Source organism: Hylobates moloch, unplaced genomic scaffold, assembly GCF_009828535.3.
Source record: "Hylobates moloch isolate HMO894 unplaced genomic scaffold, HMol_V3 SCAFFOLD_5, whole genome shotgun sequence".
Classification (NCBI taxonomy): Eukaryota; Metazoa; Chordata; class Mammalia; order Primates; family Hylobatidae; genus Hylobates; species Hylobates moloch.
This window is the reverse complement of record NW_026652280.1, coordinates 125,858,253-125,875,990: the sequence shown is the minus strand read 5'-3', so window position 1 is coordinate 125,875,990 and position 17,738 is coordinate 125,858,253. Positions and strand designations below refer to the sequence as shown.

The 17,738-nt window shown below is 35.3% G+C and overlaps 1 protein-coding gene across 4 annotated transcripts in view; it reads left to right on the top strand.

Moving 5' to 3' along the window:
• Nucleotides 1-17,738, top strand: part of SLC30A7 (solute carrier family 30 member 7) — an 86,260-nt gene that overhangs the window by 15,145 nt on the left and 53,377 nt on the right. For all 4 annotated transcript variants that reach the window (XM_058439530.1, XM_032155238.2, XM_032155237.2 and 1 more), the window contains 4 exons: nt 791-917; nt 2,347-2,490; nt 6,746-6,796; nt 10,396-10,531. In XM_058439530.1, the coding sequence (XP_058295513.1) occupies nt 791-917; nt 2,347-2,490; nt 6,746-6,796; nt 10,396-10,531 (458 nt within the window). The remainder of the gene's footprint in view (nt 1-790; nt 918-2,346; nt 2,491-6,745; nt 6,797-10,395; nt 10,532-17,738) is intronic.

The window sequence follows — 17,738 nt, the reverse complement described above, 5'->3', positions numbered from 1 at the left end:
TAAATCTTCTTGGAAGTGAAAGCAATTAAATGATAGTGCTTTACAAGTTATAGATGAAGTGTTAATACTATGAAATGTAGAGGCACAATCTGGATAGTGAGGTCAATAGGCAAGTGTTTCTAAAGAAGTTAGAACCAGTGAATCTTTAACATTTGGCATATTTTTTAAAAAGGAAGAAAACTTAAAGATTAGTGAACTTAAAATGAAATGCAGTATTTTTTTTTATTTTTTATTTATTTAGTTTTTGAGATGGAGTCTCACTCTGTTGCCTAGGCTGGAGTGCAGTGGTGCGATCTCGGCTCACTGCAACTTGCGCCTCCTGGTTTAAGCGATTCTCCTGCCTCAGCCTCCTGAGTAGCTTGGATTACAGGAGCCCACCACCATGCCCAGCTAATTTTTTTTTTATTTTTAGTAGAGACGGGGTTTCACCATGTTGGTCAGGCTGGTCTTGAATTCCTGATCTCAAGTGATCCGCCTGCCTCAGCCTCCCAAAGTGCTGAGATTACAGGTGTGAGCCATGAAAGGCAGTATTTTAAGATACCACATAAGAACAAGTTTTGGACCAAATATTTATGCTTTTAAATATTTATATTTATTTTAAAATAGTAATTGTTACTTTTTCTACAGTATGTGAGCACTGGTTTTATTTCTATGAACTGTTTTGGGAGATTTTTTTTAGTGCTTTTAATTGCAAAAATAACTGAAAGTGTTTAATGTTGTCTTATGATTTTGTTAGTTGATCAATCAGAAATAATATCAATGCTATTTGTTTGTATTATGTGTTTTCTAGAGAGCGTTAGCCCCTCCAGATGTCCACCATGAGAGACTGCTACTTGTTTCCATTCTTGGGTTTGTGGTAAACCTAATAGGAATATTTGTTTTCAAACATGGAGGTCATGGACATTCTCATGGCTCTGGTATGATGGTTAGGACACTTTGTTTCTTCATTTTCTACTAGGTTTCTGTCATAATTATTTACTTGAGAGAATTAAGTTAAACTATACTGATTTCTGATGTCAACAGACTATGTGAATATCTTCCTGAACTATCCCTTTCACTTCTTTATGCCCCTCCATCTCAGTGCCTTCTCAGAGCTGTGCTTGTTATCATGGATCCCACCAGACCTTAGTAGCTTATCTGTTTAGCATGATATCATTTATATAAAATAGACAAATATCAGAAAACCACAAAACAAATCTACTTATCAGAAAGTTTTGTGTGGGCTGGGCACAGTGGCTTACACCTATAATCCCAGCACTTTGGGAGGCCAAGGCAGGTGGATCACTTGAATCCAGGAGGTTGAGACCAGCCTGGGCGATATGGCGAAACCCCATCTCTACAAAAAAATACAAAATTAGCCAGGCATGCTGGGTGACAGAGTGAGACTCCATCTCAAAAAAAAAAAAAAAAAGAAAAAAAGCCAGGCATGGTGGCGCATGCCTGTAGTCTTAGCCACTCAGGAGGTTGAGATGGGAGAGTTGCTTGAGCCCGAGAGGTGGAGGTTGCAGTGAGCTGAGATCATGCCACTGCACTCCAACCTGGGTGACAGAGCAAGGCTCTGTCTAAAAAAAAAAAATGTGTGTGTGTTTATGAAATGTACTATGTAAATATGTCTTGGAGATCCTCATAGTCATGATTTTTTCATATAGTGCAGTGCTGGATTTAATTTACTGGTATTTAGAATTTTTGTAAAAGTGATATTTTTGACTTGGATAGCATCTACTCTTTTTCTGTCCTTTAGAATAGCTTGTATAAGATGTTTCTTGGTGGTTTAGTTGTTTTTAGGTACGCTGTGGAGAAAGGATTCGGCATTCTTTTGCATTTAGCTTTTTCTACCTGCTTTAATGTAATTTTACTGATTCTGTTACCAAATGCAGCAGCTTTCTTGTGTCTGCCTTAATGTGAGCATTTGCATATGTCTTGTTAATCTTTGTTAGTGTGTGTAATAGTACTTTGAAAAATTTTGGCCATGAATTTTGTCTTTGTTGTTTACTGCCTCATCTCCCGTGCCTAGAATGATTCCTATAGTAGAAAATGTTACCAATAAATGTTTCTCAAATGAATGAATAACATCTGACCTCTTTGGAGATATCTGTATACTTCCAGTCAGTACTTATTTTCATTTTCAGTAGAGTCTATCACTTTCCTCTATGCTTTCATTACCTGCTGGTACTCCATAGCAGAAACTTAGGATTGTTTTAATAAATGTGTAACACTTTTTACAAGTAAATGTTTATTGAATTGATCTGAGTTTAGAGCTGATTCTTTGGGCTAGTGTCAGTATAATTGTAACCATTTATATAATATATTTTTACATACCTTCTGTCCTAACACTTTGTTTTCTAGGCCATGGACACAGTCATTCCCTCTTTAATGGTGCTCTAGATCAGGCACATGGCCATGTCGATCATTGCCATAGCCATGAAGTGAAACATGGTGCTGCACATAGCCATGATCATGCTCATGGACATGGACACTTTCATTCTCATGGTGAGTACAGCCTAGAGACAAATGGACAGACTCCAAATAAACAAGAGTTTTGTGGATTACTTTTCCTAGTTGAAATAGTTTATTAAAAAAGATACCCAGTCAACTTCTTTTCTAATGAATCAATCTAAATGGTTCCCAGGGCTAGTTTATTTTTTGTATAGCATGAAATTAACTCATTATAAGGCAGTGGATGTTCGCTTTTTTCCAGGGGGTATATCATAATAAAACGCCACTTTTTTATGTATTTATTTTTAATTTTTAATTTTTGTGGGTACATAGTAGGTGTATATATTTATGGGTTACATGAGACATTTTGGTACAGGCATGTAATACATAGTAATCACATAAGGGTAAATGGGGTTTCCATCCCCTCAAGCATTTATCCTGTATTATAAACAATCCAGTTATACTCTTAGTTATTTTAAAATGTACAATGAAGTTACAAATTGACAATAGTCACTCTGTTGTGCTAGCAAATACTAGGTCTTATTCATTCTACTATTTTTTTGTACTGATTAACCATCCCCCCTTCCCTCCCCCCAAATGCCACTATTTTAAATGAGTACTAGTGAATGAGGAACAATTGCATTTTAGGAAATGAAAATCATAATTTTTTAAGCATCATGAGGCCTTTTGTGCTATATTGGCTTATAAAAATATGGTAGAGGTTTTCAGTTTTTCACATTTGTATTATAATTTTTGATGTCTGTCACCTGATATTTACCTCTATGTTTTTTTAGAAATCTTTGGATGCTAACTTATATAGCATTAGGTACTAAGTTATGAGGTGTTTATCAACTTAATAGCTTAATAGAAGCTGCTTGGGTGACACAATTTGATTACTCTCAATAGAGTGTGTGCTTAAGTATTATCTTGTATTTGCAACATAGACAGAATCCTAAAGCTTTAGAATTGAAAATATGAAAGGGACCTTGGAGAGTGAGCCTTCTAAGCCCTTCATTTTTCAGTCTTTGAAATTTTTCCATGAGGCAAGAAAATAGCTTGAACCCAGGAGGCGGAGGTTGCAGTTAGCTGAGATCATGCTACTGCACTCCAGCCTGGACAACAGAGCTAGACTCTGTCTAAAAAAAACCCAAATTTCTAACTACTCTATTGAGATATGATTGACATGTGAAAAGAGATAAATACTTAATGTGTACAACTTGATGAGTTTGAGGTAAGTATGCACCCATGAAACCATCACCATGATTTCTCCAATAAACATATCCATTCCCACTGAAAGTTTCCCCCTACTCTCAATTCTTTCTTTTCTCTTTTCTTTTCTTTTTTCTTCTTTCTTTCCCTCCCTCCCTCCCTTCCTCCTTTCCTCCCTTCTTTTCTTTTCTTTACTTTACTTTTCTTCTTTCTTTCCCTCCCTCCCTCCCTTCCTCCCTTCTTTTCTTTTCTTTCCTTCTCTTTCTTTCTTTCTTTCTTTCTTTCAACTTTTGCAGTAAGAGCACTTAACATAAGATCTACACTCTTGGCAGATTTTTAAGTATACAATACGGTATTAGCTATGGGCACTACGCTATACAAATCCCTAGGACCTATTTATTTTGCACAACTGAAACTTTGTATCCTTTGACTAATATTTCCCCTTTTCCAACTTCCTCCAACCACTGGCAACCACTATTCTATTCTCTATTTCTATGAGTTTGACTATTTTAGATTCCTTATATAAGTGATATAAATGTAGTATTTGTCCTTCTGTGTCTGGCTTATTTCATTTAGCTTAATGTCCTTCAGGATCATTCATGTGTCAAAATTAGAAGGATTTCTTTCTTTCTTTAAGGCTGAATGATATTCCATTGTAAGTATATACCACATTGCTTTATCCATTTATCTGTTGATGGACATTTAGGTTGCTTCCATGTCTTGGCTATTGTGAATAATGCTGTAGTGAATATGGAAGTGCAGATATCTCTTTGAGATCTTGATTTTAATTCTCATGGATATATACCCAGTTTGCTGATCATACGGTAGTTCCATTATTTTTTTTTGAAGACCCTCCATACTGTTTTCCATAGTGTCTGCACCAGTTTACATTGCCACCAGTAGTATGCAAGGGTTTCCTTTTCTCTGCAGCTTTGCCAACACTTACCGTCTTTTGCTTTTTTGGTAATAGACATCCTAACAGGTATGATATGATATCTTATTGTGATTTTGATTTGCATTTCCCTGATGATTAGTGATGTTGAGCATCTTTTCATGTACCTGTTGGCCATTTGTATGTCTTCTTTGGAGAAATGTCTATTTTATTCCTTTGGCCATTTATTACTTTTTTATTTTTTTATTTTTTTAATAAATTTTTTTATTTTTAATTTTTGTGGGTACATAGTAGGTGTATATTCTATTTATTTATTTATTTATTTATTTATTTATTTATTTATTTTTGAGACGGAGTCTCGCTCTGTCACCCAGGCTGGAGTTCAGTGGTGTGATCTCGGCTCACTGCAACCTCTGCCTCCTGGGTTCAAGTGAATCTCCTGCCTCAGCCTCCCGAGTAGCTGGATTACAGGCGTGTGCCACCACACCCAGCTAACTTTTTGTATTTTTAGTAGAGACAGGGTTTCACTGTGTTAGCCCAGATGGTCTCAATCTCCTGACATCATGATCCACCTGCCTTGGCCTCCCAAAGTGCTGGGATTACAGGTGTGAGCCACTGCTCCCAACCAGTGGGTGTATATTGTTATGGGGTACATGAGATGTTTTGATACAGGCGTGCAATGTGAAATAATCGCATCATGGAGATGAGGTATCCTTCTCCTCAGGCGTTTATCCTTTGTGTTACAAACAATCCAGTTACACTCTTTTAGTTATTTTGAAAGGTACAATTAATATTGACTGTAGTCACCCTGTTATGCTATCAAATAGTAGATCTTATTCATTCTTTTTTTTTTTGTACCCATTAACCATCCCCACTCCTCCCGCAGCACCACACTACCCTTCCCAGCCTCTGGTAACCATCCTTCTACTCTCTGCGTCCATGAGTTTAATTGTTTTGAATTTTTATACTCCACAAATAAGTGAGAACAGGCAATGTTTGTCTTTCTGTGACTCTTTGACCATTTTAAAATCAGGTTATTTATTTACCTTTGCTGTTGATTGTGAGTTCTGTATATATTTTATCAGATACATAGTTTGCAAATATTTTCTGTCATTCTGTAAGTTGCCTTTTCATTTTGTTATTTGGTTCCTTTGCCTTGCAGAAGCTTTTTAATTTGATGTAATCCTTCTTGTCTATTTTTGCCTGTTGCCTGTGTCAGTCTCTAAAATATGCTGTATTTTTATAACAGTTACACTGGTATGCTTTAAAACCTTGCTTTTCCAACTTTTTTGCTCACATGCATCCCAAAATAATGTTGAAAAACTGCATATCTCTTACACTTTTGGCTATCAGCTGGATTTTTCAGGGTAGCTACTTCTTCATTCCCATACAGCAGTACAATATCTAGATAGGAAATATTATATGGTGTTATGCTTTTATATTTCTTTGTTACATTATTGCAGAACATTGTTATAATGCTCTGTCAAAGCTGTACTGATAAGGGTACCTTGACCTTTTTGGTGCTGTGAGCCATGAACAAATGATGATAGCAGGTACATTGTTAGTTATGATCAGAAAGCTTGTCAGTCTTCCTGATGATCTGTTTAAACAAATATTGCTCATCTTTTGTCTTGTTTTCCTATATTTCCTGTTTTAATGTTAAAGCTGATTAGTAATTTTCAAGATGTTTAGAGATAGAAATTATAGCATTTTTTCATCATAAAGGCAAAACGAAAAAAATTATTTTTATCTCTTCTGTATCAAGAGTTTGCCACGTTAATCTAGAAGCTGTTGAAAAACTACTGTTTACCATAGTCAAGTTATCTTTCTATCCTGGCTTCATTTCTTGGACCTCATAACTTCCAGCAGTACATTTGGGTTTCTCTGAATTTTCCAATTGTAAGAGTATTAAAAGATATTTTATGAATATTGGAAGATTTTCACGATGTCTTTAATTTCCTGTGCTTTTAATCTTTTTAATACAATAATTTCTGAAATACTCCATACTTTTGATGAATTTTAAAACTACTGCCACTAAATTTACCTCCACTCAATTATTTTATTAAATTTAAAAAATAAATTTGTAAGTTTGATGTGGCTATATAGTCATGCATTCTTGACGATGCATTTGAATGAAAAGGACTCTGAATTGTAAAAATTTGAATGAGGAATTGAAAACATGTTTTAAAATAACTTAATTCTCTACAGATGGCCCCTCCTTAAAAGAAACAACAGGACCCAGCAGACAGATTTTACAAGGTATGACAAGCAATTTTTATGTTTCTTAGTTTTTTGAAAGTGCTTTTATAGTTTTGAAGTTTTAGTTGTCTGAAGTTTTCCTTTAAGAAAAATATAAAACATAGTGTTTGTGTTTAGTGTCAGCCTTTCTAGTGATTATTTTTTATATACTATTAGATATATTAGCAGACATTCTTTTAATTATCATTTGACTGTTTTCTCTGATTTGATAATAAAAGCAAAATATTGAGCTGGGTGCAGTTGGCATGTCCCCACAATCCCAGCTACTCAGGAGGCTGAGGTGGGAGAATTGCTTGCTTGTGCCCAAGAGTTTGAGACCACTCTGGGGAACATGTGAGACTCACATCTCAAAAAGATTCGGAAACTATTCTGCTTAAATATAAGTAATACCCACGCCTGTGACTATAAACATTGTATAGATGCTTCTTGATTTACTGTGGGGTTGTGTCCTAATAAACCCGTGGTAAATTGAAGATACTGTAGGTTGAAAATGCATTTAATACACCTAACTTACTGAACATCATGGTTTTGCCTTGCCTACCTTAAATGTGCTCAGAACGCTTGCATTAGCCTACAGTTGGGCAAAATCATCTAACACAAAGCCTATTTTATAATAAAGTGTTGAATATCTCATGTAATTTATTTAATATAGTCCACTGTAGAGTACATTATCAGTTGTTTACCCTTGTGATTGCATGGCTGACTGGGAGCTGCCGCCTACTGTTGCTGCCCAGCATCATGAGAGATGATCATAGCACATTATTGCCAGCCCAGGAAAAGATCAAAATTCAAAATCTGAAGTACAGTTTCTACTGAATGCATACTGCTTTCACACCATCATGAAGCCAAAGTCATAAGTTGATCATTTTAAGTTGAGGACTGTCTGTAGGAGTATGTTTGCTTTTACAGGATTATTACATAGTTTTTCCAAGAATAATATTTAATATGTCTTTATGTTGTGGGAAAATTTAGAGCGAAAAATCTAATGCAAAGTGAGAACTCCATCATATTTGTAGGCCATCAATAGCTAATACCTGTAGGAGCTTACATGTTGTGTAAAATTGTATATTACAAAGTTTTACAAGCCAGAGAAAATCAATCCTGTCTATGAATTACAGTAGTTTTTTTTTGTTTTGTTTTGTTTTTGTGGGTGGGGGGGTGGGTTATGAACCAGTCTCTGGCTCTGAGTTTCCATTTAGACTTTATTGTCAGGGTTTCCTAATTCCCAGCTATCTACTTGCCTTTATTAACTTTTGACTTCAGTCTGACTTTCTGAATGGCTTCTGATCTAATCTCAACTGCACCTGTTTTTCTTCACTATTTCTTTATATAACTCTCGTTTTTGATTTTTTCACTGTGAATATATTCCTTCATACTGAGAAACATATTTTCAGAAGGCTTAAATGTGTCTTCCAATCACAAGTTTTCCATTTAAAAAATATATGGAATTGTTTTAGAATAACATTTGCTGAAATAACATATAATCATGCATATGTGATGCATCTATATCAAGTACTATAAATTAGCCTTGATAATAAGAATTTAATTTTGAAAGTCATCACAAGTTGGAGGAAAGCAAGTTAGATTTGCCTTCCTAATTCTTTTATATAAGTTGTTATGAAAATAAGTTTATATTTTCTGAATATTTATCAATTTATGGTGGCTGAAGAGCCCGGTAAATAGCTGAAGAACAGAGATAACTACCTGGCATTAAAAACTTCTTGTAAAATGACCAGGTAGATAGATACTCATACATGAAAAACTTGAATTAATTACGTTTTTCAATTCTTTGCTACATCTTGACTCCTGGCTTACTAAGGTTTTGGGGGGTTAGGTTATCAGTATCCTACCACATCTTCTAAGGCTTTTAACTTTGTATAAGTTAAACATCCTAGTTTATATTTCTTTCTTAGTGATTTTTTTCTTAAACAGTTTATGTAGTAAGAAGGCCTTAGGTAGTTTTAATGACACTTACTAATAAAACCAGTTTTCAGGTTAGCAAATAAATGGTAGCCAGGGACTTTCCAGTCTAAGGAAAATCAAGAACAAATCATTGTTTTCTTTTTCCTTTCATGTTTAGAGTTATTTTCATTTTTTATTCTACCAAAACACTGATTAAAGAATATAAAGGCTTAAAAGCATGTATCATATATAAGAGTTTGTAGTTAGGGACCTTCAATCTGCTTTGATGTGTATTTTTTCTTTCCAGTTGTAGTTTTAAAAGTTAAAGTGGCCCCAACATTATTAACCTATTTAATTCACTGCTATTTGAAATACATGATAGGAACCGAATATTTATTCTATAAGTATGTCTGACAAAATTTATTTCTTTTGGAAAAATTTTTAAGAGAGTTGTTCTTAAAGAACTGTTCTTTTTGAAGAACAGTTATAATAATAGAGTTAAACTGTATATAAATGAAAAGTTATATGTAGGTAGTGAGGGATGATTTATATTTAATATAATATTTGATATAAATTTCCATCAGTGGCAAATAAAATGAAGTATAATTTCCCAGAACACAAGATTTGATTTGACTCATTAGCAGTACATTTTTAAGTTATGAGAACATTTCTTGAGTTTAAGTTTGTGTTTCTATACCTAAAAATAATTACAGTTTACCCTTTATTGTGCAGTGAATACTAAAAAAGAAAAATCAAGTGTTTGTCAACTAGATACATGCTTTTTATGCATTAACTATTTCTTTTCAGATAGGGCAGATGATGGTATTACAGAATGTTCTTATTTTAGCAAGACATGGTTGAAGTTTAAAAGAATGTTTTGCAGTATAGAAATTTTGTATTAAAGATCTAAACGTTGAATAATTTGTCTTAGTTGAGTTTTTTTCAGAAAGTATTGTACATAAATCTTACTTCTTGACATTTTAAATGGTTTTCTGGGCAACTTTGACTTACTAAATGTTATTATGTCTAAGTTCTTAGAATATCAGTATAACATCAGTATCCTACAATTTAATATTTAATTATTAAAAGTTCAACATGTATTTTATATTTATTTAAAAATATTCAAATCAGTGCCTGCTTTCACATCACCTCTGAGTGTAGTATGTAACCAATTTAGATAGAGCTTTTAGGATAATTAATAAGTGTAACAGGATAAGTAGAATTATGGTTTATGGGAAATTGTAGTCCCAAATGGTAATAATTGTAATCACCAGCAGAGGGCTCTGTATGTACGTATATCTATAGTTAAAATGTTTTCTTGACCAGTTCTTTTAGCCTAATGAATGCAGTTTCCGTCCCATAACAAATTACTGACTTTTGGACCCCTTTTAGCCAGAGGTGAATGTTCACAAGCAATTTTTAAAATCAACTTGCTTCTCTACTCATTTATATCATTAAGAAAAAGTACAATTTACCAGTCAGATATTTCAACCCCTGTTGATTTGAAACAGAAAAAATGATTTTAATTCATAAATGTACTATTACATGGTTACTAAATGGTGAGTATATATGCTTACTTATTTTTGAAGTTGATATCTAGTTTTTTATTTATAAAATTAAGAGTATAGCTCCAGGATATATTCGTATTTTAAATTAACCAAAACACTGTTTTGATTTTTATTATGGTTTATTTCTAGGTGTATTTTTACATATCCTAGCAGATACACTTGGAAGTATTGGTGTAATTGCTTCTGCCATCATGATGCAAAATTTTGGTCTGATGATAGCAGATCCTATCTGTTCAATTCTTATAGCCATTCTTATAGTTGTAAGGTAAGTGTTATTGTTACTTTCAAGTATTAAAGTAAGACTAAGAGAGAAATATGTTACTAAATATAGGTCTAAAATACAAATAATTATGTTGGTTTTCCTTTGCTTGCTTTTTGTTTTGTTTTTTTGTTTTTTTGTTTTTTTTTGAGACAGAGTCTCGCTCTGTCACCCAGGCTGGAGTGCAGTGGCACTGTCTCGGCTCATAGCCATCTCTGCCTCCTGGGTTCAAGCAATCCTCCTGCATCAGCTCCCAAGTAGCTGGGATTACAGACACCTGCAACCAGCTGTACATTAGCGCCCAGCTAATTTTTGTATTTTTAATAGAGATGGGGTTTCACCATGTTGGCCAGGCTGATCTCAAACTCTTGACCTCAGGTGATCCACCCGCCTCAGCCTCCCAAAGTGCCGGGATTACAGGCATGAGCCACCGCACCCGGGCAGATACTCTTTTCATCTTCATATGTTTTCTGTGTTTGCCATGTATTTCTTATCTGAGTTTGATGTTTCTTTTTGATATTTGGCAGTTAAACTTTTTGGTCATAATTCAAATCAGTAGTAATTTTCTTGAATCCAACATTACATGTATAGAGTAAAATAATGGAAATATAAAATATATTCACTATAGTTAGTGTATTAATCCTTTGACATCTGCAGCTTACATTATTAAATGCAAAAGAATACCAAAGACTCCTCTGCTAGAACCATTTTTATTCATAAAGTCACATTATCATTGTAGAAGTCTTGTAAAAATGCGACCTGAAATGAATTATGTCTGTCTTCCCATCTGGCTTACAAAATTCTTGAGGAAGCATCTGCCTCCTAGCTCTTTATCTTTCTGTTTCCTACTATAGGGACAATGTATGTGGAAAGATAAATGTGTGTAGGTGTATACATTCTCAATAAATATTTGCTGAATTAGATTGTACAGTTGTTATCTTTTAAGTTTAACTCATCCTGAGATACATTTTATTATTGGTCTAATTTTTATCATAATGATAAGACATTATGTTCCATTTTAAAGTCTTCAGTTATTTAAAAATTTACATATACACTGTGTATGTCTTGACTGGACTGTTTTTATTTTTTCATTGTGATTTTACTGTCAGGAAAACTTTTTTGTAATGATAACAAAGATCTGCTAGAGGCCAGACTCAAGATTTTTATAGCTCGTAGTTTATCAGAATAGATTTAATAAGGTATGATGAAATCATAATGTGAGTCATAAATGGAGATTTTTTTAAAGTTTCTGCCTAAAAAAATAGGATATACATTTTAAACATACAGATTATTTTTTAATTTTCTCAAATTATTTGAACAGGGAAATAACTCTGCTATATAAAAGTCTGTTACAGGCTCAGCACAGTGGCTTACCACTATAATTCCAGCATTTTGGGAGGCTGAGACAGGAGGATTGTTTGAGGCCAGGAGTATAAGACCAGCCTGGGCAACATGGTGAAACCATGTTTCTACAAAAAATTTAAAAATTAGCTGGGCATGGTGGTTGTGTACCTATAGTTGCAGCTACTTGGGATGCTGAGGCAGGAGGATCTCTTGAGCCCAGGAGTTTGAGGATGCAGATAGCTATGATGGTGCCACTGCATTCCGGCCTGGGTGACAGAGTGAGATCCTGTCTCTATATGAAAAGGAAAATAAAAGGATTTCATAAAGTTTGAAATGCCTTTTCTTCTTCTTTGGAAATCTTACTGTACCTTGTTGAAATTTCAGCTTAGATGTCCCAAATTCTGTGAAATCTGACTTTTGGTAATTTATTCACTGTTACAACTATACCTGTTTATTTGTGCTTTTAGTGTTCACTTAACTGCTTCTAATACTTAGACTAGGATTTTAATATTCACTTTTGTCTCCACTCTTACTATTCTAATTCTGGCTACAATTATGTCTTGCCTGGAAAACTGTAACAATCTCCAGGTTGACCTTTCTGTCTCCCTCTAAACACATCACATTGGCTAAAATTATCTTTTGTTAATAAGGATTATATTACATATAAAATTATTTAAATCTTTTAATGACTCTTACCCTTAGGATAGAGTCTGAACTCCTTAACAGGCTTCATGATATATTAACCTTGTTGACCTCTGGTCTCTCTCAGTACTTCTCAATTCATGCTTTGCTCTTCAGCCACAGTAAGTTAGTTTTAGTTCCCTGAGTATGTTATCAGCTTCTGGGCTTTGCTCATGTTTCCTCTGTTCAAAATACTCTTATACTTCATGTCTTTCTTGCCACATCCTCCACCCCTTCCCACCAGCACATGTGTATGTATCACAATTACTCATCCTTTAGATCAGATTCAGTTTAAATGGCATTTCTTTGGGAAGCATTTCCTGATTCTCTACCTCCCAGGCTGGGTTGATTGTACGTATAGCACCTTCTACTGTAGTACCCTTTTCATGGCATTTACTTACCATAGCCTGTTTGTTATTGCCCTCGAGCTCCATTAGGGCAAATTGTTTTTTCATTGTTTTAAAGTCAGCACCTAATTTTCCCTGGCCAAAAAAAAATGGTACACTTTGATTTGAATCAAAATAAATTTGTGGCTTTTTTTTCAACCTCAGAGAATTACTTTAATTCCAAATTGGGAATTCTTACTTAGTTCTGTTCTCATTCATTTATTCCTCTAGTATAAATAAATAAACATACACAGAAACACAAAGAAAACTTGTTTTACTGAATATAACACACATTAAGAAAACTGCACAAATCCTCTTCACCAAATATTTATTAAGCAGGCCCTCTCACCTACTTAATCTTAGACAAGATCTTCACTGTCTTGATCCTATAATAGGAGAGTGAGACAACAAACAAATTAGTAAATTAGACTGCTCAAATGCCAAATAGTTATTTGTATTGTGTAGATTTAAAATAGGATTATGTGATAGTGACTGCGTTGCCACTTTAAATTGAGTAGATCTGGAAGACTTCTGAAGAAGAGGCCTTTAACCTGAGATCTTATTGTTGTAGGAAAAGCTTGTCAGAGGAAGAACATTCTAGTCTAGGGATCAGTTGGTAGAAAAGCCTTGTGGTGAAAGCAGCTTTGATACTGGAAGGAGGTCAGCATGGCTGAAGTGTAGGGAGTAAGAGGAGAGTGGTTTGAGATAAAGTTGGAGAAATAGTCTGGGGAAGACTACCTAGGGTTAGGAGTTTGGATTTTATTCCAAGTGCAATGGGACACAATAAGGATATTCGTTTTAAAAAACGATTTTGGCTGCTTTGTGGACAATAGATTATAAGGGGGCACAAGTGAGAACAGGCAGACCAGCTAGAAGGCTGTTATTTAAAGTGGACCAGGTAAGAGGCCATGGTGGCTTGGTCTTAGGTACTAACCTTAGAAATGGAGAGACACAGAAAAGTTAGAAAATGCTTTGGGGTACAGCTAACAAGATTTGCTTGAGAATATAAATGTATGGGTCAGGGTTGAATGAAAGAGGGGAATTAAGGATAGTTTCTAGAGTTTTTAATCTGGGCAACTGAGTGAATGAGGTGTCATTACTAAAAGAGAGGGGACTGGGAGAAAGGTAATGTTTTTGTTTTTAAAGAGGACTGTAGATCAAAAGTTCTGTTTTGGATGTAAGTTTGAGATCTCTCAGACATTGATATGGAGAGTTCAGACAGACAAAGAGTGTACAAATAGGCATTCTTGGAAGCAGCCAACTGAACAGAAAGGGTTGAAAATAGTCCACACCTGGATTTAAAGTCTTGGAGTGGTATTCATCTGGCATTGGAATTCATCTAGCGTGAATGCCACAATTCCCACCCCTTCTGTTTTCCTGGAAAATATCCCTCAGTATGGTACTCCTGCCTGCTAAAACTGATTTAGCTTCAGGGGCCCTTTCAATATAGTGCTTCAAGCAACCACAACCAGCCAACTACAGTTGGTTTCCAAGGTAAAACTTACTTGTCATCCTTGTCTAGGTCCTACTGACCTACTTATAAACTTCTGTGTAACTTACATAAATACATAGTTTCAGGTCATATAATTGGATTCCTTTTTGTTATTGTTAAGCTTTAATATTTTTATTATTTGCTCTTGTTTTTCTGATAACCAGAGTAATACTTTGCATTGCTATAAAGATATACCTGAGACTGGGTAGTCTATAAAGAAGAGAGGTTTTATTGGCTCACAGTTCCGTAGGCTTTACAGAAAGCATAGTGCTGGCATCTGCTTAGCTCCTGGGGAGGCCTCAGGAAGCTTAGGCGGAGCAGGCATGTAGCATGGTGATAGAGAGAGAGAAAAAAAAAAATGACTAAATCTTGAAATAACTCACTAACTATTGTGAAGACAGCACCAAGCCATGAGGGATCTGTCCCCACAATCCAAACACCTCCCACCAGGCCCTACCTCCAGCACTGGGGATTACAATTCAGCATGAGTTTTGGGCAGGCACACATATCTAAACTATATTAGCATTCTTATTGTAAAAATTTTAAACATTACTGAAATGTATAACTTACCTATTGAAAGGTTCTCATAATCCCACCCTTTGAAGATAACAGAAAAGTTTCATGTATCTTAAAATTCAACAAATGTTTTACTACCCACTCTGTGCCAGGCAGTGAACAACATGGGCGAAGAGCCTACCCTCATGGAGCTTACATTTTAATAGGGAGACAGTCAGTAAAGCAAATGAACATGCAAATAGATAATGGACTGTCAGTTGGTGAAAAATGCCATAGAGTAGGCTAAGATGCTATTTTAGAAGGGCTTGGAAAGTCTTCTGCATAGGGTAATATTGGAGCAGAGACTAAGTGGAGGAGGGGGACATGGGACTGTTCAGAGGAAGAATATCCCTGGTGAGGGAACTTCAAGTATAAACACACTGAGGGAGGAGCATGCCAGATACAAGGATGACAAGAAGGGCAGTGTAACTGGAGCGCAATGAGCAGGGCAGAGAGTGGTAGATACATGTTTATATATCTGCATCTCTAGAGTTCATGGAGCAGGTTGGGGTGGAAGATAGAAATTTGGGTGTCATCAGATTATATATGTTATTTAAAGCCATATTTAATAGACAGTTTGCTCTGAGACCGAGTATTGATAGAGGAGGGGAGGCCTGAGAACTGAGCCCTGGGAGTAGTCAGGAGGCAGGTGCAACCAAGAAGAGTAAAGTGGAATGACCAGTGAGGTGGGAAGAAAGATACAACCATATGTTGTTTTAGAAGCCTTGTAGAGAAACCTGTCAAACAGGAAGGACTAATCAACTCTGCTAAATGCTGCTGGGACTAAGAAGAGTGATGAGAGTGAAAGCCTGATCAGACAGAGTAGCTTCAAGAGAGAATGGGAGGGGAGGAAATGGAGATAGCAACTAAGTCAACTCCTTTTCAAAGCCTTTCACTGTAAAGGAGAGCAGTGTGATTGCCTGGCAGCACAGAGGGCCCACTTTGAGGTTTGTGGTCATGAATTTAAAGTGCAAACAACCAGAATAGTTGTATGTTTTTCTTCAGTCTTGTTCAGCTACTTGGTAAGAGGTATGGAATAGACAGAGAGTTGGATTTAACAGGTTTGGGGTTTTGTCAGGTGAGTACTGAGTGAGAAAGGGGCAAGGCAGGGATTAGAGTGGTGAGAAATTAAGATATAAAGGTAATTGATACATGCTTTAAAAAAAGGTGTTAGGTTCAGTGGTCTAATCCACTTAGTGGCCTAAGATAGGGTCAGTCTAATCCACTGACCCTATCTTCCCTGTTTGGGAAGAAGTATTAAGAGCAGGGGTATTAGGGGAATTGATCCAGAAATGGGAAGGGTTGTTCAGATTATGAGATGCTTGGAATTGAGATCTTAAGGCTTAAAGTGTGATTATAAGGGCAGAAGATAAGCTTAGCATATACAGACCCGATGTTGGGTGGATTGCCCACATGGATAATTTAAATCAAGAATAATGAGAAGAGTAGAGGTGGAAAGATAATAAAGCCCATTACCAAATTTTTCAGTGACTGAAGGGGGACAATCAGGAATTGTAACCCTGGTAATCAAGATGGGTAGAGGGTGAATGATCTAATGGCACGGGCCTTAAGGAAATTGTGCTGTAGGGAAGAAGTAGTAGGAACTGTGATAAATAGTGGTAGTGACAAGCAAGAAGGACATCTGCCTCACCACAAGCCCCAACAGTACTGGAGTGTAGGAGAGAAAACGGCACTTCTTAATAGTGTTCTAGGGAAGACAGTGCCTTCCATTGGTGGTCAGTTTTCAGGTAGAGCATGAACATGCTATGTGGCTATTTAAAGAAGAAGCTGAGGATTTAATGAAATTGCATATTTAAAAGTAGTTTTTTAAATTATGGAAATAATTATGTTGACAAAGAAACTTGGTAAAATATAGAAAAAGATAAGGAAAAATTACCGTAAGAGACCCCTGTTAGTATTTTTGTGAGTTTTCTTTTGGGTTTTTTCTTTTATTCTGAGATTCTTTTGTTTTATTTTATTTTGTTTTTCATAATATTTTTGTTTGTATTATGCATATGACATATTCTTTGTAAGAAAATTTTTAATAGTTTTCTGATTATAAAATATGATCATGGTAGGAAATTTTGAAAATACTGGAAAGCATATGAAGTAAAGAAAAGCTAGGATCACAACATGCAGAGGTCACATAACCACTGTTAGCAGTATTTCTTTGCAATCATTTTTAGGCATATTTTAAATTATTGAACTTCTACTATATGTAGATTGTTAAGCTTAGTCAGCATCAGAGAGCATTCACAGGTTTCAGATGAAAGGTAATAGTATAGTCATTACTTTAAGTCAATATTAAGTTTTGGATGACTAAGTTGTCAGCAAAGGCTTAGATTCAGTGGTAATAAATGACAACAAGGTACAGAGCAACACATAAGAGAAATTCTTGTAAAAGGTCTGTGTCTAAACTACGCATTTATCTTTACATGTATGAGGGAGAAACTGCATATATATATAGAGAGAGAGAGAGTGTGTGTGTGTGTGTGCGTGCACACACCAGATCCCAATTAGCATTCATATATAGAGAGAATATATTTCCCAGAATGTTAATTGGCTCTCTCTGGGTAGTGTAATTTTAAAATTACATCTCTTGCCTAATTTCTCTATGGTAACATTTTTTACTTAGACCTTAAAAAAGCATAAGTTTTTTAATGGAAGTCAGTTAAAAAGTAGCTCCAAAGTACAAAATAAAGAAATTCTAGTTCAGCCTTCTTTTCATTTGAAAAAGAAAACAAACTGAATTTAT